Source organism: Mycetomoellerius zeteki, unplaced genomic scaffold (genome assembly GCF_001594055.1).
Source record: "Mycetomoellerius zeteki isolate Tzet28-1 unplaced genomic scaffold, Tzet1.0 scaffold114, whole genome shotgun sequence".
In the NCBI taxonomy this organism is placed as follows: Eukaryota; Metazoa; Arthropoda; class Insecta; order Hymenoptera; family Formicidae; genus Mycetomoellerius; species Mycetomoellerius zeteki.
In genome coordinates this window covers 488578-503643 of record NW_017256062.1, presented here as the reverse complement: position 1 = coordinate 503643, position 15066 = coordinate 488578, and the positions used below count along the sequence as shown (strand labels likewise).

Here is a 15066-nt window from a genome sequence, read left to right as displayed (position 1 = left end):
AGACTGTCCAGGCCATAGTGCATGCAGGTTGTACCATCCGGTACGGGATAGCAGCGTACGACAATATCGGAACATTGCTGCGTGGAGGCGGTCACGTGCCCCCAACGGAGCTAGGACGATGCACCTGGCGAGCCCGGTGCAGGTGCGACCGGGCGAGCCCTGAGGATTCGCGATTGCTCCGTTCCCATCGTGCCGAGCGGTTCGCCGCCGAGGACAGCTGATCTTTCGGGTGGTTCAGGTCGAGGTTCGTCCTCGCTCGACGCGCCTGGCAGCCACGTGCGAGGACGAGCAGACGAGCGGCGGTGAGGCGGTGGTGGCGGGGAGGGAGGTGGAGGAAATCGGTAACGTGGAGGAGGTGGTGCTCGACCAGGTCATCAAGGAAGAAGGTGCCTCGTTCTGGCACCTTTTCGAACAAACATGAGACGATCGTGGACGCTTGTCGCGGCGATAGCCCTGGCTGCATCGGGTGAGTGACTCCACTTTTAGGAGAGTGTCTCTGCCATTAGTCCGACAATGTCCATCCACACGAACCTTAATTGCGACTTGCGACGTGAACTCATCCACCGTCTCGCTAACCGGCTCGGTTATCCTTTTCTGGAACGTTTCTTCGAGTTCTCACTATGTCCCACTCCTACTCGTCCCTTCCACAAGTGTCCGTCGACGTCACGCGTCACTCGTTGCTCCGAGCTTCCATTTTTCTTCCTTTCCGATACTGTGAACGCACGATAAAGCCATAGAATGTATCGTTGTATATATTTTATTATAGCATCGATTAATTTCTTTTTAACATTAATTCGTTTTCAACAGTAATTAAAACCGTTGCCGAATAGCTGACCATTCTGAACAGTAGCCAGTCATTTTTTTGTGGTTGATGATGTCATAGTGATTCGTTTCTATCACGCGACTTTTTATTTTATGATTCGTAGCAATTTGCGTGATGACTCGTTGAATTTGTGATCGAAAATGTATCAGTATAATTCGCATTGAATTTTGATTTCTAATGCAGTCCAACAATTTAGTTCAAGAACTTGCTGCTCTCCAGAATTTTATGAATCTTGAATCTTCATGATCATGATATTCATGATCATCATTCCGTGTATGCGAAATCATAGAAAATCGGCCTGTTCATCAAACATACTTCAAATTTGAAGTTTTTAATTTCGCGTGAGTGGTTGCAATTAATCATCTGTTCGTGCAAGGCTTCTACTCGTAAACAGATCAATTTTTTGAAGTTTGTGCAAAGAAATTGTCATCAGCAAATTTTGTTTATACAAATATGCTTGTCACAATTCTGCATCCTATTCCTTTCGTTCGAATCAGATCTCGAAATTCTTTAATATTATTTACCAAATCACTAGAGAACGATATTCTTGAGCCAAGAAAAGCTCTTCAATTTTGCTGTTCATATATATATCTACGAGAAAACTTCTATTTCGCGATGATCCCCGTTATTCGTCCACCGAGGCTTAGATTCGAATTCGGTTTCCGAATATCGCACCGGACGGTTAAATATCAAGGTTACCGTCCGGATTACGAGGGAGGGCGAGTTTCGCTTTCCGGCGTGATGCTCATCGCGATCCTTCATCTCTTCGACGTCGCTCTCTCACTTCCGGGATCGGCGCGAGCGCCTGGTCGAGTTTTGAGCTTTGAATGGAGTAGGCAGATGTAGAGCACCCGCAATCCCGGGAGGAGAAACAGGAGAGGAAACAGGAGTGTATGGGGAGAGGGGTTGGACGCGGCGTTTCAATATTGACGTCAACCCGCGACGCTTCCAGAGCGACGCGATGTCTCGCGCCTCGTTAGCGGCACGTTGATGCTACCAGCTGGAAGTCAAAACGTGAGCGCGTGCTGTTCTCAGCAAATCGCCTTTGCCCAAATATTTGCGCGTTACAATAATGTTTTTATTGTATCGAACCGCGCGCGCATGAATACATTGTCTTGACGTTCCTTCGCGATGTCTTCGCCTCTACCTTCTTAAAAATGGAAGAATAACAAGCATCGTTATCTCTGATTGAATCTCGGAAATGAAATGTATAGCCTCTAAAAATTAAGCAAACAAACGTAGACTATTGCGATACATTATTATACAGAAGGTATTATGACATTCAAAATGAATACGAATCTTCAATTATAATTGAAGATTCGTATTCTTTTTATATCTTCTGGTCTAATAATCTTCTGAATAATCTTCTAAAAAGGTTGCATTGTCTAAAAGGTAGAAAAATGTTGCAAAAATAATGTAACCGAATTTCTCTCTTAGAAATAACGAGATTCTTTCTTCAAATGTATTAATAATGAGATACATATTTTGAACTGACGATTTTCTTTTTCAAAAATATTATTGTGAAAATTTAACGTTCAGTTCAACAACTGATCATTTAAAAATAATTTTTGAATCTCTTTCGGGTTTTAAATTTATTATGATCGCTCGTGTCGTTGGAAACAGTTGTAATAAATTTGAACGGAATGTAAATTGTCGGCTACCTCTCGTTTCGCTTTACGAAACGTTAATTAATTATAACGTGTCAGTTGAAAATAATAATCGTTGAAAATTCTCGTTCCGCTCTCAATCTCGTTGCAACGCCGTGAATATTTTTAAGTTCGAAAACAACATGAAAATTCCATTATGAACAAGTATGTTGACCGAGATCGAATAGAAACATTCCCCGCTGCAGTCGCAGCGCGTCAAAAGCTGTCTCAACCTGCACTACCAAATTGTGCATGTTAGCCCCGTGTAAAATGTAAATTAGGAAGTTACCCACCTCGTCCACGCGTGTCCGGAGGTCGTTCTGTCATGACGTATCGTGTTGATTAATTAGCATCCCACCGCCGGCTGGCAACGCAGTTGGCCGAGTTGGTGCATCCGGCGCCGTTGCAGACGTCGTCGGTCGGAATGGAAAATGGTGGTGAAAATCGTAGTCATCCCACGCCACAAGAAAGCATAGGAAGTGTTCTTTTCTCGAAGTGATTAATGTGTGCTTTCATCTCGTCTAGACGATCGATTGCTACTCCAAAAAAGATCTTTGGATGTTAAGCGAGACGCATTTGTACGAAAAACTTTTTTTGGTTTAATAGAAATCTTTTTGATTTATTTAAAATGTCAATTTTTTTATTTTATTATTTTTACCCGCTGATTTGATATTTATCGATCCTTGCGACTTTAATTTTTGTAAACTAGAGCGATTTATGAGATAAATTTCAAGAAGTACTTTAATGCAATGCGTTAATCAATTAGAGTTCCATTATGCGAACTATTCGTTCATCTTCGTCGTTTTAAGAGACAACTAATTGCATTAATGCTGCGCCATTTGCCTTGAATATTTTAAATATTTCGGCAGGATATTTATTGTTTTCAAAGAATAGATTTTGTATTGTTTTATGAGATATAAAAATTGTTTTCGTTGTTTTTTCCTATCTTTGTTGACCACGAGAGCATGTTTGTCGAAAGCTTATTTTTTGAAAAAATATGTAGATATCTTAAAAAGTAAAAAAGATGCTCGGCTTCAACTGTATATTTATTCGAATATTAATTTCTACAAAAATGGATAAAGGCTCTTAGATTTATAATTTTTTTTTTTATAATTATTTAATAATAAACATGGTTGTAAAAGTGCTAAATTAAGTTTTCGAATTTAACATCTAAAAATTGTTTCATTTATTGTACACATTTCCAGTTTACTTTCTGAATTCTAAGAAATTCTATCATTTAATTCTATAATTTTTACAATTTGAGATATTTAATTATCTCTGAAATAAAACTGTCAAACGCAGATTTAGTAAATATGTAAATATAGAGAAGAAACATAAAGCGATATGGATTGGAAATTAAATTTGAATCTTCTTATAAATTATATTACAAATGTATTTTATCATCGTTTTCATTTAAACTCTATTGTACACTACCGTTCATAAATTTAAAATGCTTGAAATTTTTTCGCATTCCACAAAAACTTAAGTATAGTGAATAGAAAAGTTTTTAAAAATGCACTTTAAAAAAGAAGAATAGAGCTTAAATTGAAGTTCGAATTTTGTTTCTATGATATTTTGCTCCTAAATTATATAAAATTGAAGATTGATATTTTTTTTCCAATATTTTGTTATTTTTCGAAGCACTCTACCTGGATGAAACATCATCGAAATTTAGTAGAAAAATCATGGTAGCAATTTTTTTCAAAGAGCATTTTAAAGCTTAGAAAGTCTATTTTAAAATGCTTGTCTATTAAATTTTGTCCGATGATGTTTCATCCAAATAGCGTTTCAAAAAAATAACTAAAAAATATTGAAAAAAATATCAATCTTTAATTTTATATAATTTAGGAGCAAAAGATCATAGAGACAAAATTCAAATGCTAGTTTGAAGTACTATTTTTCTTTCTTAAAATGAATTTTTAAAAACTTTTCTCCGATTTCTATTCAAAGAAATACTTTTTGTAGAGAAATTTTTGTGAAATATAAAAAAATTGCAAGCATTGTTCCTGAATTTATGAACGGTAGTGTACATAAATTAGAAGATTCTAAGATACATTATGTCAATTAATTAGAAACGTATGTTAACAAGTGTTCGTTTATCTTCGTTCATTCGACGAACAATTACGCCTACTGAAGCTTCTGAGAATTGCTGACCTATCCACCTACGCGACACCAGATCGTGCGTTCGTAGTAATTGTAGTAATATAGCAAATGGAAGAGAAATAGTGAGGAAGTATAAGATGTTGAAACTTCTTTTGAGTTAATAATATAAATTTTTTATAGGAACATTTTCTATAATCATTTTCTCGTATCAAACATTATCTCCTATCGTTTAAAGTAAAATTTTCAAAATATAATTTCCCGACAGAATTACTGATACTCTAAGGATTAATTTCACATGAAATGTTTATGACTGACACAATTTTCTTTGAGCTAAACGTTTCTGTAATTAACTAAAAATGATCATATTTATGTAGAATGTTGTAGATGCGATAACTTTTAGACGGTAAAGAACTGACATCAATTACGCAATTCGATACACTCGCGGAAAAGTAGCATTCCCTTAAGAAAAAGAACTGATTAGTGTTCCAATAAACTGTTTAACTATACAGTAATATTTTATCAGTCACTGATGCAATGTCATCAATTATTTATAGAGTTAATCAATTTATTGAAACACTAATCAGTTCTTTTTTCTTAGGATTATCTTTTATGTTGCTGTTCTATTTATATCACGTGCAAAATATTTGAAAAAAAATTTATGACTAGAAATTTTGAATGTATTGTAATTATTTTTGAATATTTCTATCTGTTAAAAGGAAATGCGATTGACTACTAGTGTGCACATTTCACTTTCATAACAACACTTTCACCGGTAACATCACTTTGTAAACTTTTAGTTTGTAATTATTACACCGATCACGTTTCGTATGAAGAGATTCGGATATAGAAAGAATGATCTCGAAAGTTCGGCTATGTTATTTTTAACTTCCAGTAATTCTGAGATTTTTGTGTAATCCGTTCTAAGAAGCTCTGTGAGAAACCATGCTGTTGCTTGAAAATTTTAAACATTCTGCAAAGTCTGTTCGAGGAAAATCCCTGCAGAGGGATTTTCCTCGAACAGACTTTCACTTCGCTTGACGAATCTCAGACTGTTCCTCGAAAAACTCTATCTTCAAAAATTGCATATCTAAAACATAATCTTCTCGTGATACACTTTCGTTTTATTGGTGAAACATAATCATGTCTCAAATATGTAAATAATAAATAGAAAATATAGAAAATAGATTTGTTTCATAAAAGAATTAAATACATTCAAAATGTTCGTCGAAAAAACGTTCCATGTTTCATTGTATGCTATTTAAAAATAATGAAGCTATTTTTATATTTTATTTTTGGATAAAAAGCATGTAATTGTAAAGTATTATTAATTATTATATGTGTCATACACTGAATCTGTCCAAGTTAATTTAATAATCATCGGTGGACAGACGTTCGCGTCGCAAACCTCTTTACCTTTTCTCTGTATTTTCACTATTCTACCTATCTCTGTACCCTTCAATCTTGTCCTTACAAGTAATCCTGTATAAAAGTTTTACAATATAAAGTATTTGAAACACATACTTTATAAAAAAAAAACATATTTATATTATATTTTACTATAATATAAATATAAATATAAAATATGTGCACGTAGAATATTTTTTAGACTAACTTAACTAATTTTGCTGTATTCTAGGTTTGTAATATTGAATATTGTAATTATAATATTAAGAATAAATCATAATTATACTTAAATTTCAAAAAGTAAATTTTATAATACAAATATAAGTTAATTAAAAAATGATAAAGATACATTTATATTCATTTATAAAATATTCATAAAATAAATTCCTATATCAGATAATATAAAGACAAGGGAGTTAGGAGTAGCTAAAATATTTTTATAAATATATAACTGAAATTATTTTATTAGAAAGTTATATATTAATAATAAGTCTTGAAATTGCATCACAAGATATTATTAGTAGCTTTCTTTTGCCTGAATATTACATTTTTATTTATTGAATTAACGTTTGCCGAATTCTTAAGCATTTTTGAAATATTATAAATATTATTGCATAATTTTAAATACAATTTCAAAGTGCATTTAATAAAGCACACATTTCACAGATTTATTGAAAACTTTCCTGTTTACTCTTGACTCCCTCAATGCACTGTAAAGAAATTTGACTGCATATTTGAGAGACATAAATATAACGAGGTATACATACATATAACATCGTTTTTGAGATACATTCGTTAGAGATCCTTTCCATACTTTTATGGTCGTAAAGGATCCATGCGAATCGGGTGTATCGCGACGTTCGATCGGATACTCACGTCATTCGCCGCATCGTCTCGCGTCATAATAGCCTCCAGACGAATCTAGGGATGCTCAAAATACCCAAAATATCCATATCTTTAATCTAGACATCGAGTACAAAAAGTATCGATACTATTCCGTATCTTTTACTTCTATTTTCAAATATATTTGATCTCATTACATTGATAGCACTGTTGCTACTTGATATTTTGCTTCTAATGTTATCGGATAAGAATCAATACTGTTCGACATTTACTCCATGAGTTTCAAATATTAGATACTAGATACTTTATCGGATATCTACGTTTCTAGAAAGTATCAAATCTCAAGTATTGTTCTAATACTTTCGCCTTGATATTGATACCTTTTAAGTACCGCTGTCTAGATAGCATAGCCCCTGATAGGATTATGTAGGATATCTCAGATCTAGTAAGGCATCTTGTTGTTTGGTCTAATCTAAAGTTGATTCTTCTTTCGCAAAAATATTAAAGGGATCATCATTTGTCTAACATTTTCAACTTTGCTGAAAAAAAAAAAAAACTAATAAAACAATTCCCTAATATTTCTATTCGATAAGAGCCACTTCTAAGTTAGTAAAGAAATGTATGAAAGGTGCCTTGTTAATCTGAGAGGTTCCATATTGAAGACATATATTCAAATGTTATATTTAAGAACAAAACAAATACAGAAAATTTTGGCATCGTGAACTAAGAGAGTGTCGATAATGTGATACTATCCAACAATGTAAAGCATCCCTAGACGTCCCATGCCGTGCGACCTGCAGGGTGCACGTCGATGCGTGGGTGCGGACGTGGGTGCAGCGTTGGAGAGTATCGAACGCGCAGTTGGCCGAGAAGAGGACACTGCACGCTCGCACGTGCGCGCACTCACAGCCACACGCACTCGTCAACCCGTGCACACATACCCGCGCGTCACGGAGACGTCCGCCAGCTGAAAATCGGCCATCTCCCAAAACCCGCAATTATTGACAGGGAAGCGAAATCATACGTGTACGTGCGCGATAATGGCTGCGATATCGATATCGATGCCAAGGATTTCGCTGAATCTCGATTCGCGGCTCTATTTGGGTGACGTGCGCTCTTACGGGGTATTTCACGGATTAGGATGATAATTATCCTGTGATTGCATTTTTCTGGGATTTAAAATTTAATCTGTACGCGCAGGAATTGTGTAAAATCAGAGATAACGGATATCTTCTTCTTCTTCTTCTTCTTCTTCTTTTCTTTCTCTCTCTCTCTCGTTCTTAAACGAATCGTCTACAACGGGAGTAATGTGATGTAATCAGTTGTAAACCGTAAGAAATCGATCAATCACAATCGAATGTGAGGAGAATAATCGAGTACGATTGGTCAATTTCTTACATTTCTGCATGGTATTACTATACAACATTACTCTCAATGTAGAAGGCCCATAAAGCCTATTCTACAATTGTGTAATCGCAGTTGTAAATAGTTGGAATTGTCGATCAATCACAATCGAACATGAGAAGAATATTTGACTGTGGTTGGTCAATTCTTACATCTTCATCCAATCTTCAACTATGTTTACGGAATTGTAGACTTAATATGATCCAAAGATTTCGGCTTTACTTAAAATACAAGTAACTTCGATTCTGTTTCGTAACAATATATAGCCTTGGCCATTATTTAACGTTTTAGTTCAAAAATTAATTTGTGACATTTGCTGTGAATTATCCCTTATTTAAAAAACCCTTTAATTCTTGTTTATAATGGCAGTAACAAAAACTATAAGTAAAAGAATTCCTGATAAATGAAAAAAATATAGGTGTCTAATATTTTTAGGCAAAGCTGTATATAATGATATGAATTATAGTAATAACGGTGGTAACAATAAATCACTTACGTTATTTACATTAGTTGCTCGGTGAATACCTCGGTGAATACTAATGATAATGGATTCGGCTGAATGGATATATTAAATACGCCTCTACTATTATACAATTTGGATAAATACCACCAACGATTCTAAACATAATAAACATATACGTGTTAATTAAAATTACACACTATGCGATTATTAGCTGAAACGTGATCCTTGCAAATTGCAGTAAATTTTTTCAAATTAAATTGGTCCATTAATAATTGAATTTATTTATTACATTAGGACCGCACACAAATGTTTTATGCGTATTATGATTGCCAGCTGAAAATATATTCGAATTATGTAGATCGATGATTAATAACGTTAAACTATTAAATAAACGATTTTTGCTGTCTTTTTTCGGATATTCGGACTACAAGAAAGAATGGAGTCAGTCTTCGACAAAGTCACTCGCTTAAACATTAGATGCCTTCTTTTATCCCGTCGTAAAAAGTCGAGCGACGAGTTTGGGCGAGAATCCATGGCAACGAGTAAAAAATTTGCCGAGAAAAGTTTTGCGATGGAGATGGCCGATTCCTAAACAGAGCGGACAACTCCTTTCTCTCCCACCCCTCTGTCTCTTCCACTTTTCCGCTTCGTGGTACCTTTGAATGTCTCTACCTCTGTACTACTCTTTTCCTTTGCCTCAATCTTTCTCTCTCTCTTTCTCTCTATGTCTGTCTCTGTCTTCCTCTCTCGACGAAATGCATGAGCGGACGCGCGATCGTATACGTCAATAACGAAAACTGTGCCAAACGTTGCGAGTAGCCTCGATGAAATCAGCCCCTATTAGCTAAAGCTACCTCAAGTCTTTTTACGAGGGTACCGGTCGCAGCTTGCGACAGAAACGTGTGTTTGCTGTCGTCAATAATGCACACGCCCGTTCCTTGTCTCTGTCTCTATCTCTCTCTGTCTCTCGGGTCTGATGCCTGATGCCAACGAGAAAAAGGGCACAATTCGATTCAGGATCGGACCGAGTGTGGTAATAACTTGGCTCTTCATGGAGCCTAGATGAACTAATAAATACTGGGATAGGAAAAGGTATCAAGATGAAAGATTGGAATTAAACTATCCAAGGACCTTTGAATGAATCAATAAATAGATCAAAGGTTTAAGGGTAAAAGAACTTTTATCCAAATGATCGAGAATCAAATGCTAAATTTAAGGTAATTCACTTGAATGATTTAAAAACGATGACAACCAAAAACCGAGCTAAAGACATTATGTATATGCGTTTTAATATATTGTGTCATTGTGATGAAATACGCTTGTATTTTATCGTTTACGAATCATTTGATATAATAAACACTGAATGATTTTAAATTTGATATATGCATGCATCTACTACTTCTCAAGCCTAACGCAACTTATACTACTCGCAGTGATACAAAGAGATATATAGGGAGACATGCAATAAACCTCAGAAAATGAAGTAAAATTGCAAGGGATACGAAAATTGCGAAACGGCAAGAGAGAGATTTTTGAAACGGATTTTAAATGCATTTTTAAAGAAAATAATATATTTGCCTTGAGTATTTTACGATGCTTAATTTTCACATCGTGACATACTTCAATCCCTCGGTTTAAATCAAAACTTAGCGGTAAAAATTTGGGAGTAAATATAAAGTGATACTTCTGTCGTTTTTAATATTCAATAAAAAGGCACTTAAGTTAATTTTCGAAGCAAGCCATCAAAAAATTGTTAATCTCTGCATTAATAATTATTTTTTATAAAAATATTGTGTATACTGCGCTTCATCATCGTTATTAGATTTATCTACTACTCAATGATATCTTTATTTGAAGTAGATATTTAAATTTTTACTTTGTCTGTTTTCGCGTAAAATAGGAGATACTTAAACTTTTTTCCCCCTTTTGCCTTAACTATATATATTCTCTAGTAGTAATCAATTCGTAGTAAGTAACGCCGAGAAAGCTGACTTGCCTCAACTGCGAATCTCGTTTGCTATGCAATGGAACCCTACAGACCGTCATTATCATATTACACGGGTGCATCTCGTGCATGTTCTGTACCACGCGACCATCTCCCAATGGAAGACAAGGAAACGAGCTCGGTCGATATAGCCATCGCCATCTTCGCGCCTCAGTATCGTTAAACTCTCGGACAACACTTTGTTGGTACTCACGTCTTTGATTTATCTTTTTTCCTAACTTTTTGTGCTGAATTTGTTATATTACTAAACTGAGCATTATTTATACAAAATCTTTCAAATATTTACGTTAGGAAAGCCATTATCTTTAAATGATCTACATATATGATCTACTTTCATAATGCTGATACTACATTTATCACTGTAGTTGAAATGGTTTAAATAGAGTTATATTGTGACAATTTTTATTGTTTATTATTTGTTACTATAATTTAAGGGAGAGATTATCTATTCCTATTTATCATGATAAAGATAAAATAATTGAGATCAAAACCGTATTATAGTTTGTATTATATTGTTTGTTTTATGTTGTATTTTAAAAAATAAAGATTCAAATTGATATGATTCCCTTCCTTTCTTCTTTTGCTCGTCTCTTATTGTTTTCTGTCTTTCCAGGTTAGTATTGTCACTGAGAATGTCTCCCGGCATTTATCGGCTTCGGATTAACAATGTTCTAAACTATTTCAGTCGATGTAAAGCAGCGACTTGCTATTGTGTCTTACCGCACAGTGCGATCTCGCTTCTCGTTTACTAGTAGAATCGTTAGAACTTTGCCGCCAATGACGACAATACTCTTGTCGTCGTCGTCTTATCTCGCAGATACGATACAGCGATATCAATATAAGAATTTGGAAAAATCGAATTCTTTCGAATAAACCCTCGAAAGATGTGTAATATTATACCTTTAAATTATCTATTACAAAAAATAATAGTGTCGAAAAATGTCAATTAAAAAATTGTAAAATGAACTCAATAATTAAATTAAAATTGCTACGTGAAATCTAATTAGGAAGAACTCTTATTAACCCTGTTTAAATTTAATCCGTTAATTTAACTTCAAGAATCCTTACTTCTACAGTGTTAAATTTATAATACCAAATTATAAATTTGAGTTATATTTTTTAATCATTTCTATAGATCGCCACTGTTCCTAGTCAATATGTTGTTAATTTAACTAAAACAATGTAACTCAAGAAATTTGACTCTTTAGTTTACTATCTATTAAAGTGCATATACGTCAATATGAATGCTGTTTGAAATTAAGCAATTTAACCACAGAAATAGGTTAATTAGATGCGATTGTTTTTTAAACATGTTTTGTATTAAAATACACGATGACACACTTCGAAATTAAAAATAGCAAAATTTATTTATTTTAATAGTTATTTAACTTATAGAATTGGTTCAAATTTGATCTTTAATATTTAATAGTGTAATTAAGAAAATATAAGAACGTTGACATTAATTGACGACAACCGGTTCGTTGCATTTTCTCTCTGCGTTCGTATTATAGCTACAACTGTGATCAAAGCACGAACAAGCGTCTATCAATCAGGATGGTAACGAACCGAACATGCTAGCGTAACTACAGATTTCAAATCAAGACGAGATGATTTTTGACCGTATTACAGATGCACTGTTATCCATCTCCAACAACCAGCTCTATAATCAGACATTGTTATACGACATCGTTGTACCTACAGTGGTACTTCAACGGCTACTTGATTGGAGTTGTCGAGACGGTAACGTTCGAGAGTTCCATCTTAACCGAGTATCGTAGACGACTTTGACCGTATAATTGTGTGTGTCATGCTTCCTCTAAATGGTCTGTGTCGCGAGTTACAGGGTAAACACACAGCGGGAGGGCTTAGCGTAGGAACGACTTTAGTGTTTGCGGCAAGCAATCTTGCCGGGCAAATTAGTGCTTGAGTTAATTATCTTTCACGATCAAATTGTTAGGAGGGCCAAAGGGTGCTTTACCTTCTAAACGATTATTTATGTTACTGGCGAGATTAGTTGTGTGGCAATGGAAATTACTTCTGTTGGAAATCACTTCTGTTGGAATGGAGATTTGTGTAGGTGTGGATTATATGGTAGGGATTCTAAAATTATTTTTGGCTTGTGTGGAAATAATGATTTATTTCATACGAGACAGAATATCTTGTGTTTTGTAGTCATAGATTTTCTAGAAAATAAATAAATATATATAATATAATTAAACATATATTATATATATATTATAATTAAACAGCGACCTGATTGCATTATTTACTTATGATTAGTGCCTTCATATTATTCATATTATAGCTCTGTAATATCCCATCTCTATTATATTATATAAAAATGAAAATAAGTATATAATCAATGAACGCGCACATGTTTTTTAAACCGCAACTTTGCGTTTTGAAAGATCTGTAATATTTCTCTGGGAAATATAATTGCAAGGAGGTTAATTATTAATACAGTTCGTGATCGCAATCTTAACACGATCATCTTAATTTTTTACACTCCGACGATTTCATAGCAAGGACGTTTCAGAAGCATCGCCTAATACATTTTATAAGAACGTGGCGTTATGAATTCATTTCAGAAATCATGTTATAGCAACGTTTCAGCATAATCTGACTGTCTGATAATACAAACAGAAATAAATGTCAGACTGGTCGATCCGACAAGTCCGCTAAACAAGGATAAACTTCTATGAATAATCCATAGTCACCTTGAGTCTCCATTATAAAAAAAGCACTCCCGAAACAAAATCTGTATTATTTATTCAATATCGTCGTTTACTAATAATAATTAATAACAATGTCGAGAAATATCTTCCAATATGACTAACTGAACTAATTTCTTTAGTCTTTGCATCATTTTGATATATTCTTCCAAAAATTGTCAAAAATACTTATTTTTTCACAATATTAACGCATTACAGGTATTTTACAGGTATTTTTAAACATCATATGTAAGAGCTTGTTAAATTATAATATTAATGGCAAGAAAAAGCGATTTTGTAGCTATATAGTAGCCATAAACTTTTTTATTATAACTTTAATCTCGGTTCGACTTACTCTTCATCTTTTCCTGGTTCTAAAAATTAGGAAAAGCTAAGGAGTAAGTTAAATCAAGATTAAAACTTAATCTACATCGATGAAGGCGGGCATGAAAAAGTTTATGATGGAAAAGGGCATTAGACGTACATTTTTACGGAATACGTTTGATGTTATATTTAATGTCACTAGAGTAATATATGATTCGCTGTTGGTCACTCAAAATTTTGCACTAGGAATTGGTATCAAACTGCTCATTTTATTCCAAACGGAGCGGAGACGCAAAATTAGTCGTCGTTTGTCGACCGGCGAAGATCTTTCTATTCTCGATGCGTTCGCCAAAGTTCCACGTGGGAAACGGTAATGGGAGGCAATATAAGCAAACAGTTAGTCTCGGCGAGTTTCGGAAGAGGCTTTATCGTCGTTTAGGTGCAACAGCTTGCAATCTGACGTCGCTGGATTTGCAGCTAGATCGTTTGAGTATGGGTGCACGATACGAATACGATTATAGGCATACACATGGTTGCGCATAGCATCCACACACAAACATACATAAGAGAGATCTTCCTCTCTCTTTCTTTCACACAAAAGCTACGATATACCGGCGGTTGCTGCGGTATTTATTCGTCGAGTGTCACATCCTCATTGTTCCCCTCGCCTCTTCCGTTATCGACGTTTTTGCACGCGCCTTCCCGCTAGAATGAATCTGAGACTCGGTATAACAGCCAAATTCTTTAGAGGAAAAGTAGACTCGAGGAACACACAATCGATAGCTTAGAATTTTGGACACAACAGATTTTTTTGAAAGAGGATCTTATTGTCCATCATCTTATTAAATTCAATTCTTTGTTACAGAGTGTATGGTTTAAGGTTTTACGTTGAGTATAAGAGCTCATTCCGATCAAATTAATTTTTTTAATGTTGCAAGAAAATTCAAAAGTTCGAAATTTTCTCAGATATTATCAAGTCTTTCTTAAATATTATCTTAATTAGTATTACTAATGAAGCGGATAATGAGGAACCAAGCGCTATTGTCTCTCACTTCATTATGATAATGGAGCGAACTTCCGTCAATCTACTGAAGGCGTTAAATAAGAGAAGATAAAAAAAGTAAACGCGGAATATACACGTTATCTAGGCAGCTCTGGTGTCGTCATTGATCGATGGGCCACCGTTCCCCGAGCACTAAATGATAAATAACTCATTTAACAAGAAATATGGGTTCGTGCCTGATTCTTGCCAGCCCGGCCTTTCGGTTGCTATTGATAACAGGTATGAGATGTGTGAATGGGTGCATTCGGGGGTTGGAGGGGGAGGAAGCAAGGGAAAG

General features: G+C 34.7%; 1 protein-coding gene across 1 annotated transcript in view; it reads left to right on the top strand.

The window, feature by feature from the left end:
- The first annotated feature begins 417 nt into the window (after positions 1–417).
- LOC108728869 (nicotinic acetylcholine receptor alpha7 subunit) overlaps positions 418–15066 on the top strand; it is a 222437-nt gene continuing 207788 nt past the window's right edge. Inside the window, exon 1 of the mRNA XM_018457668.1 lies at positions 418–466. Coding sequence (XP_018313170.1) covers positions 418–466 — 49 coding nt within the window. The remainder of the gene's footprint in view (positions 467–15066) is intronic.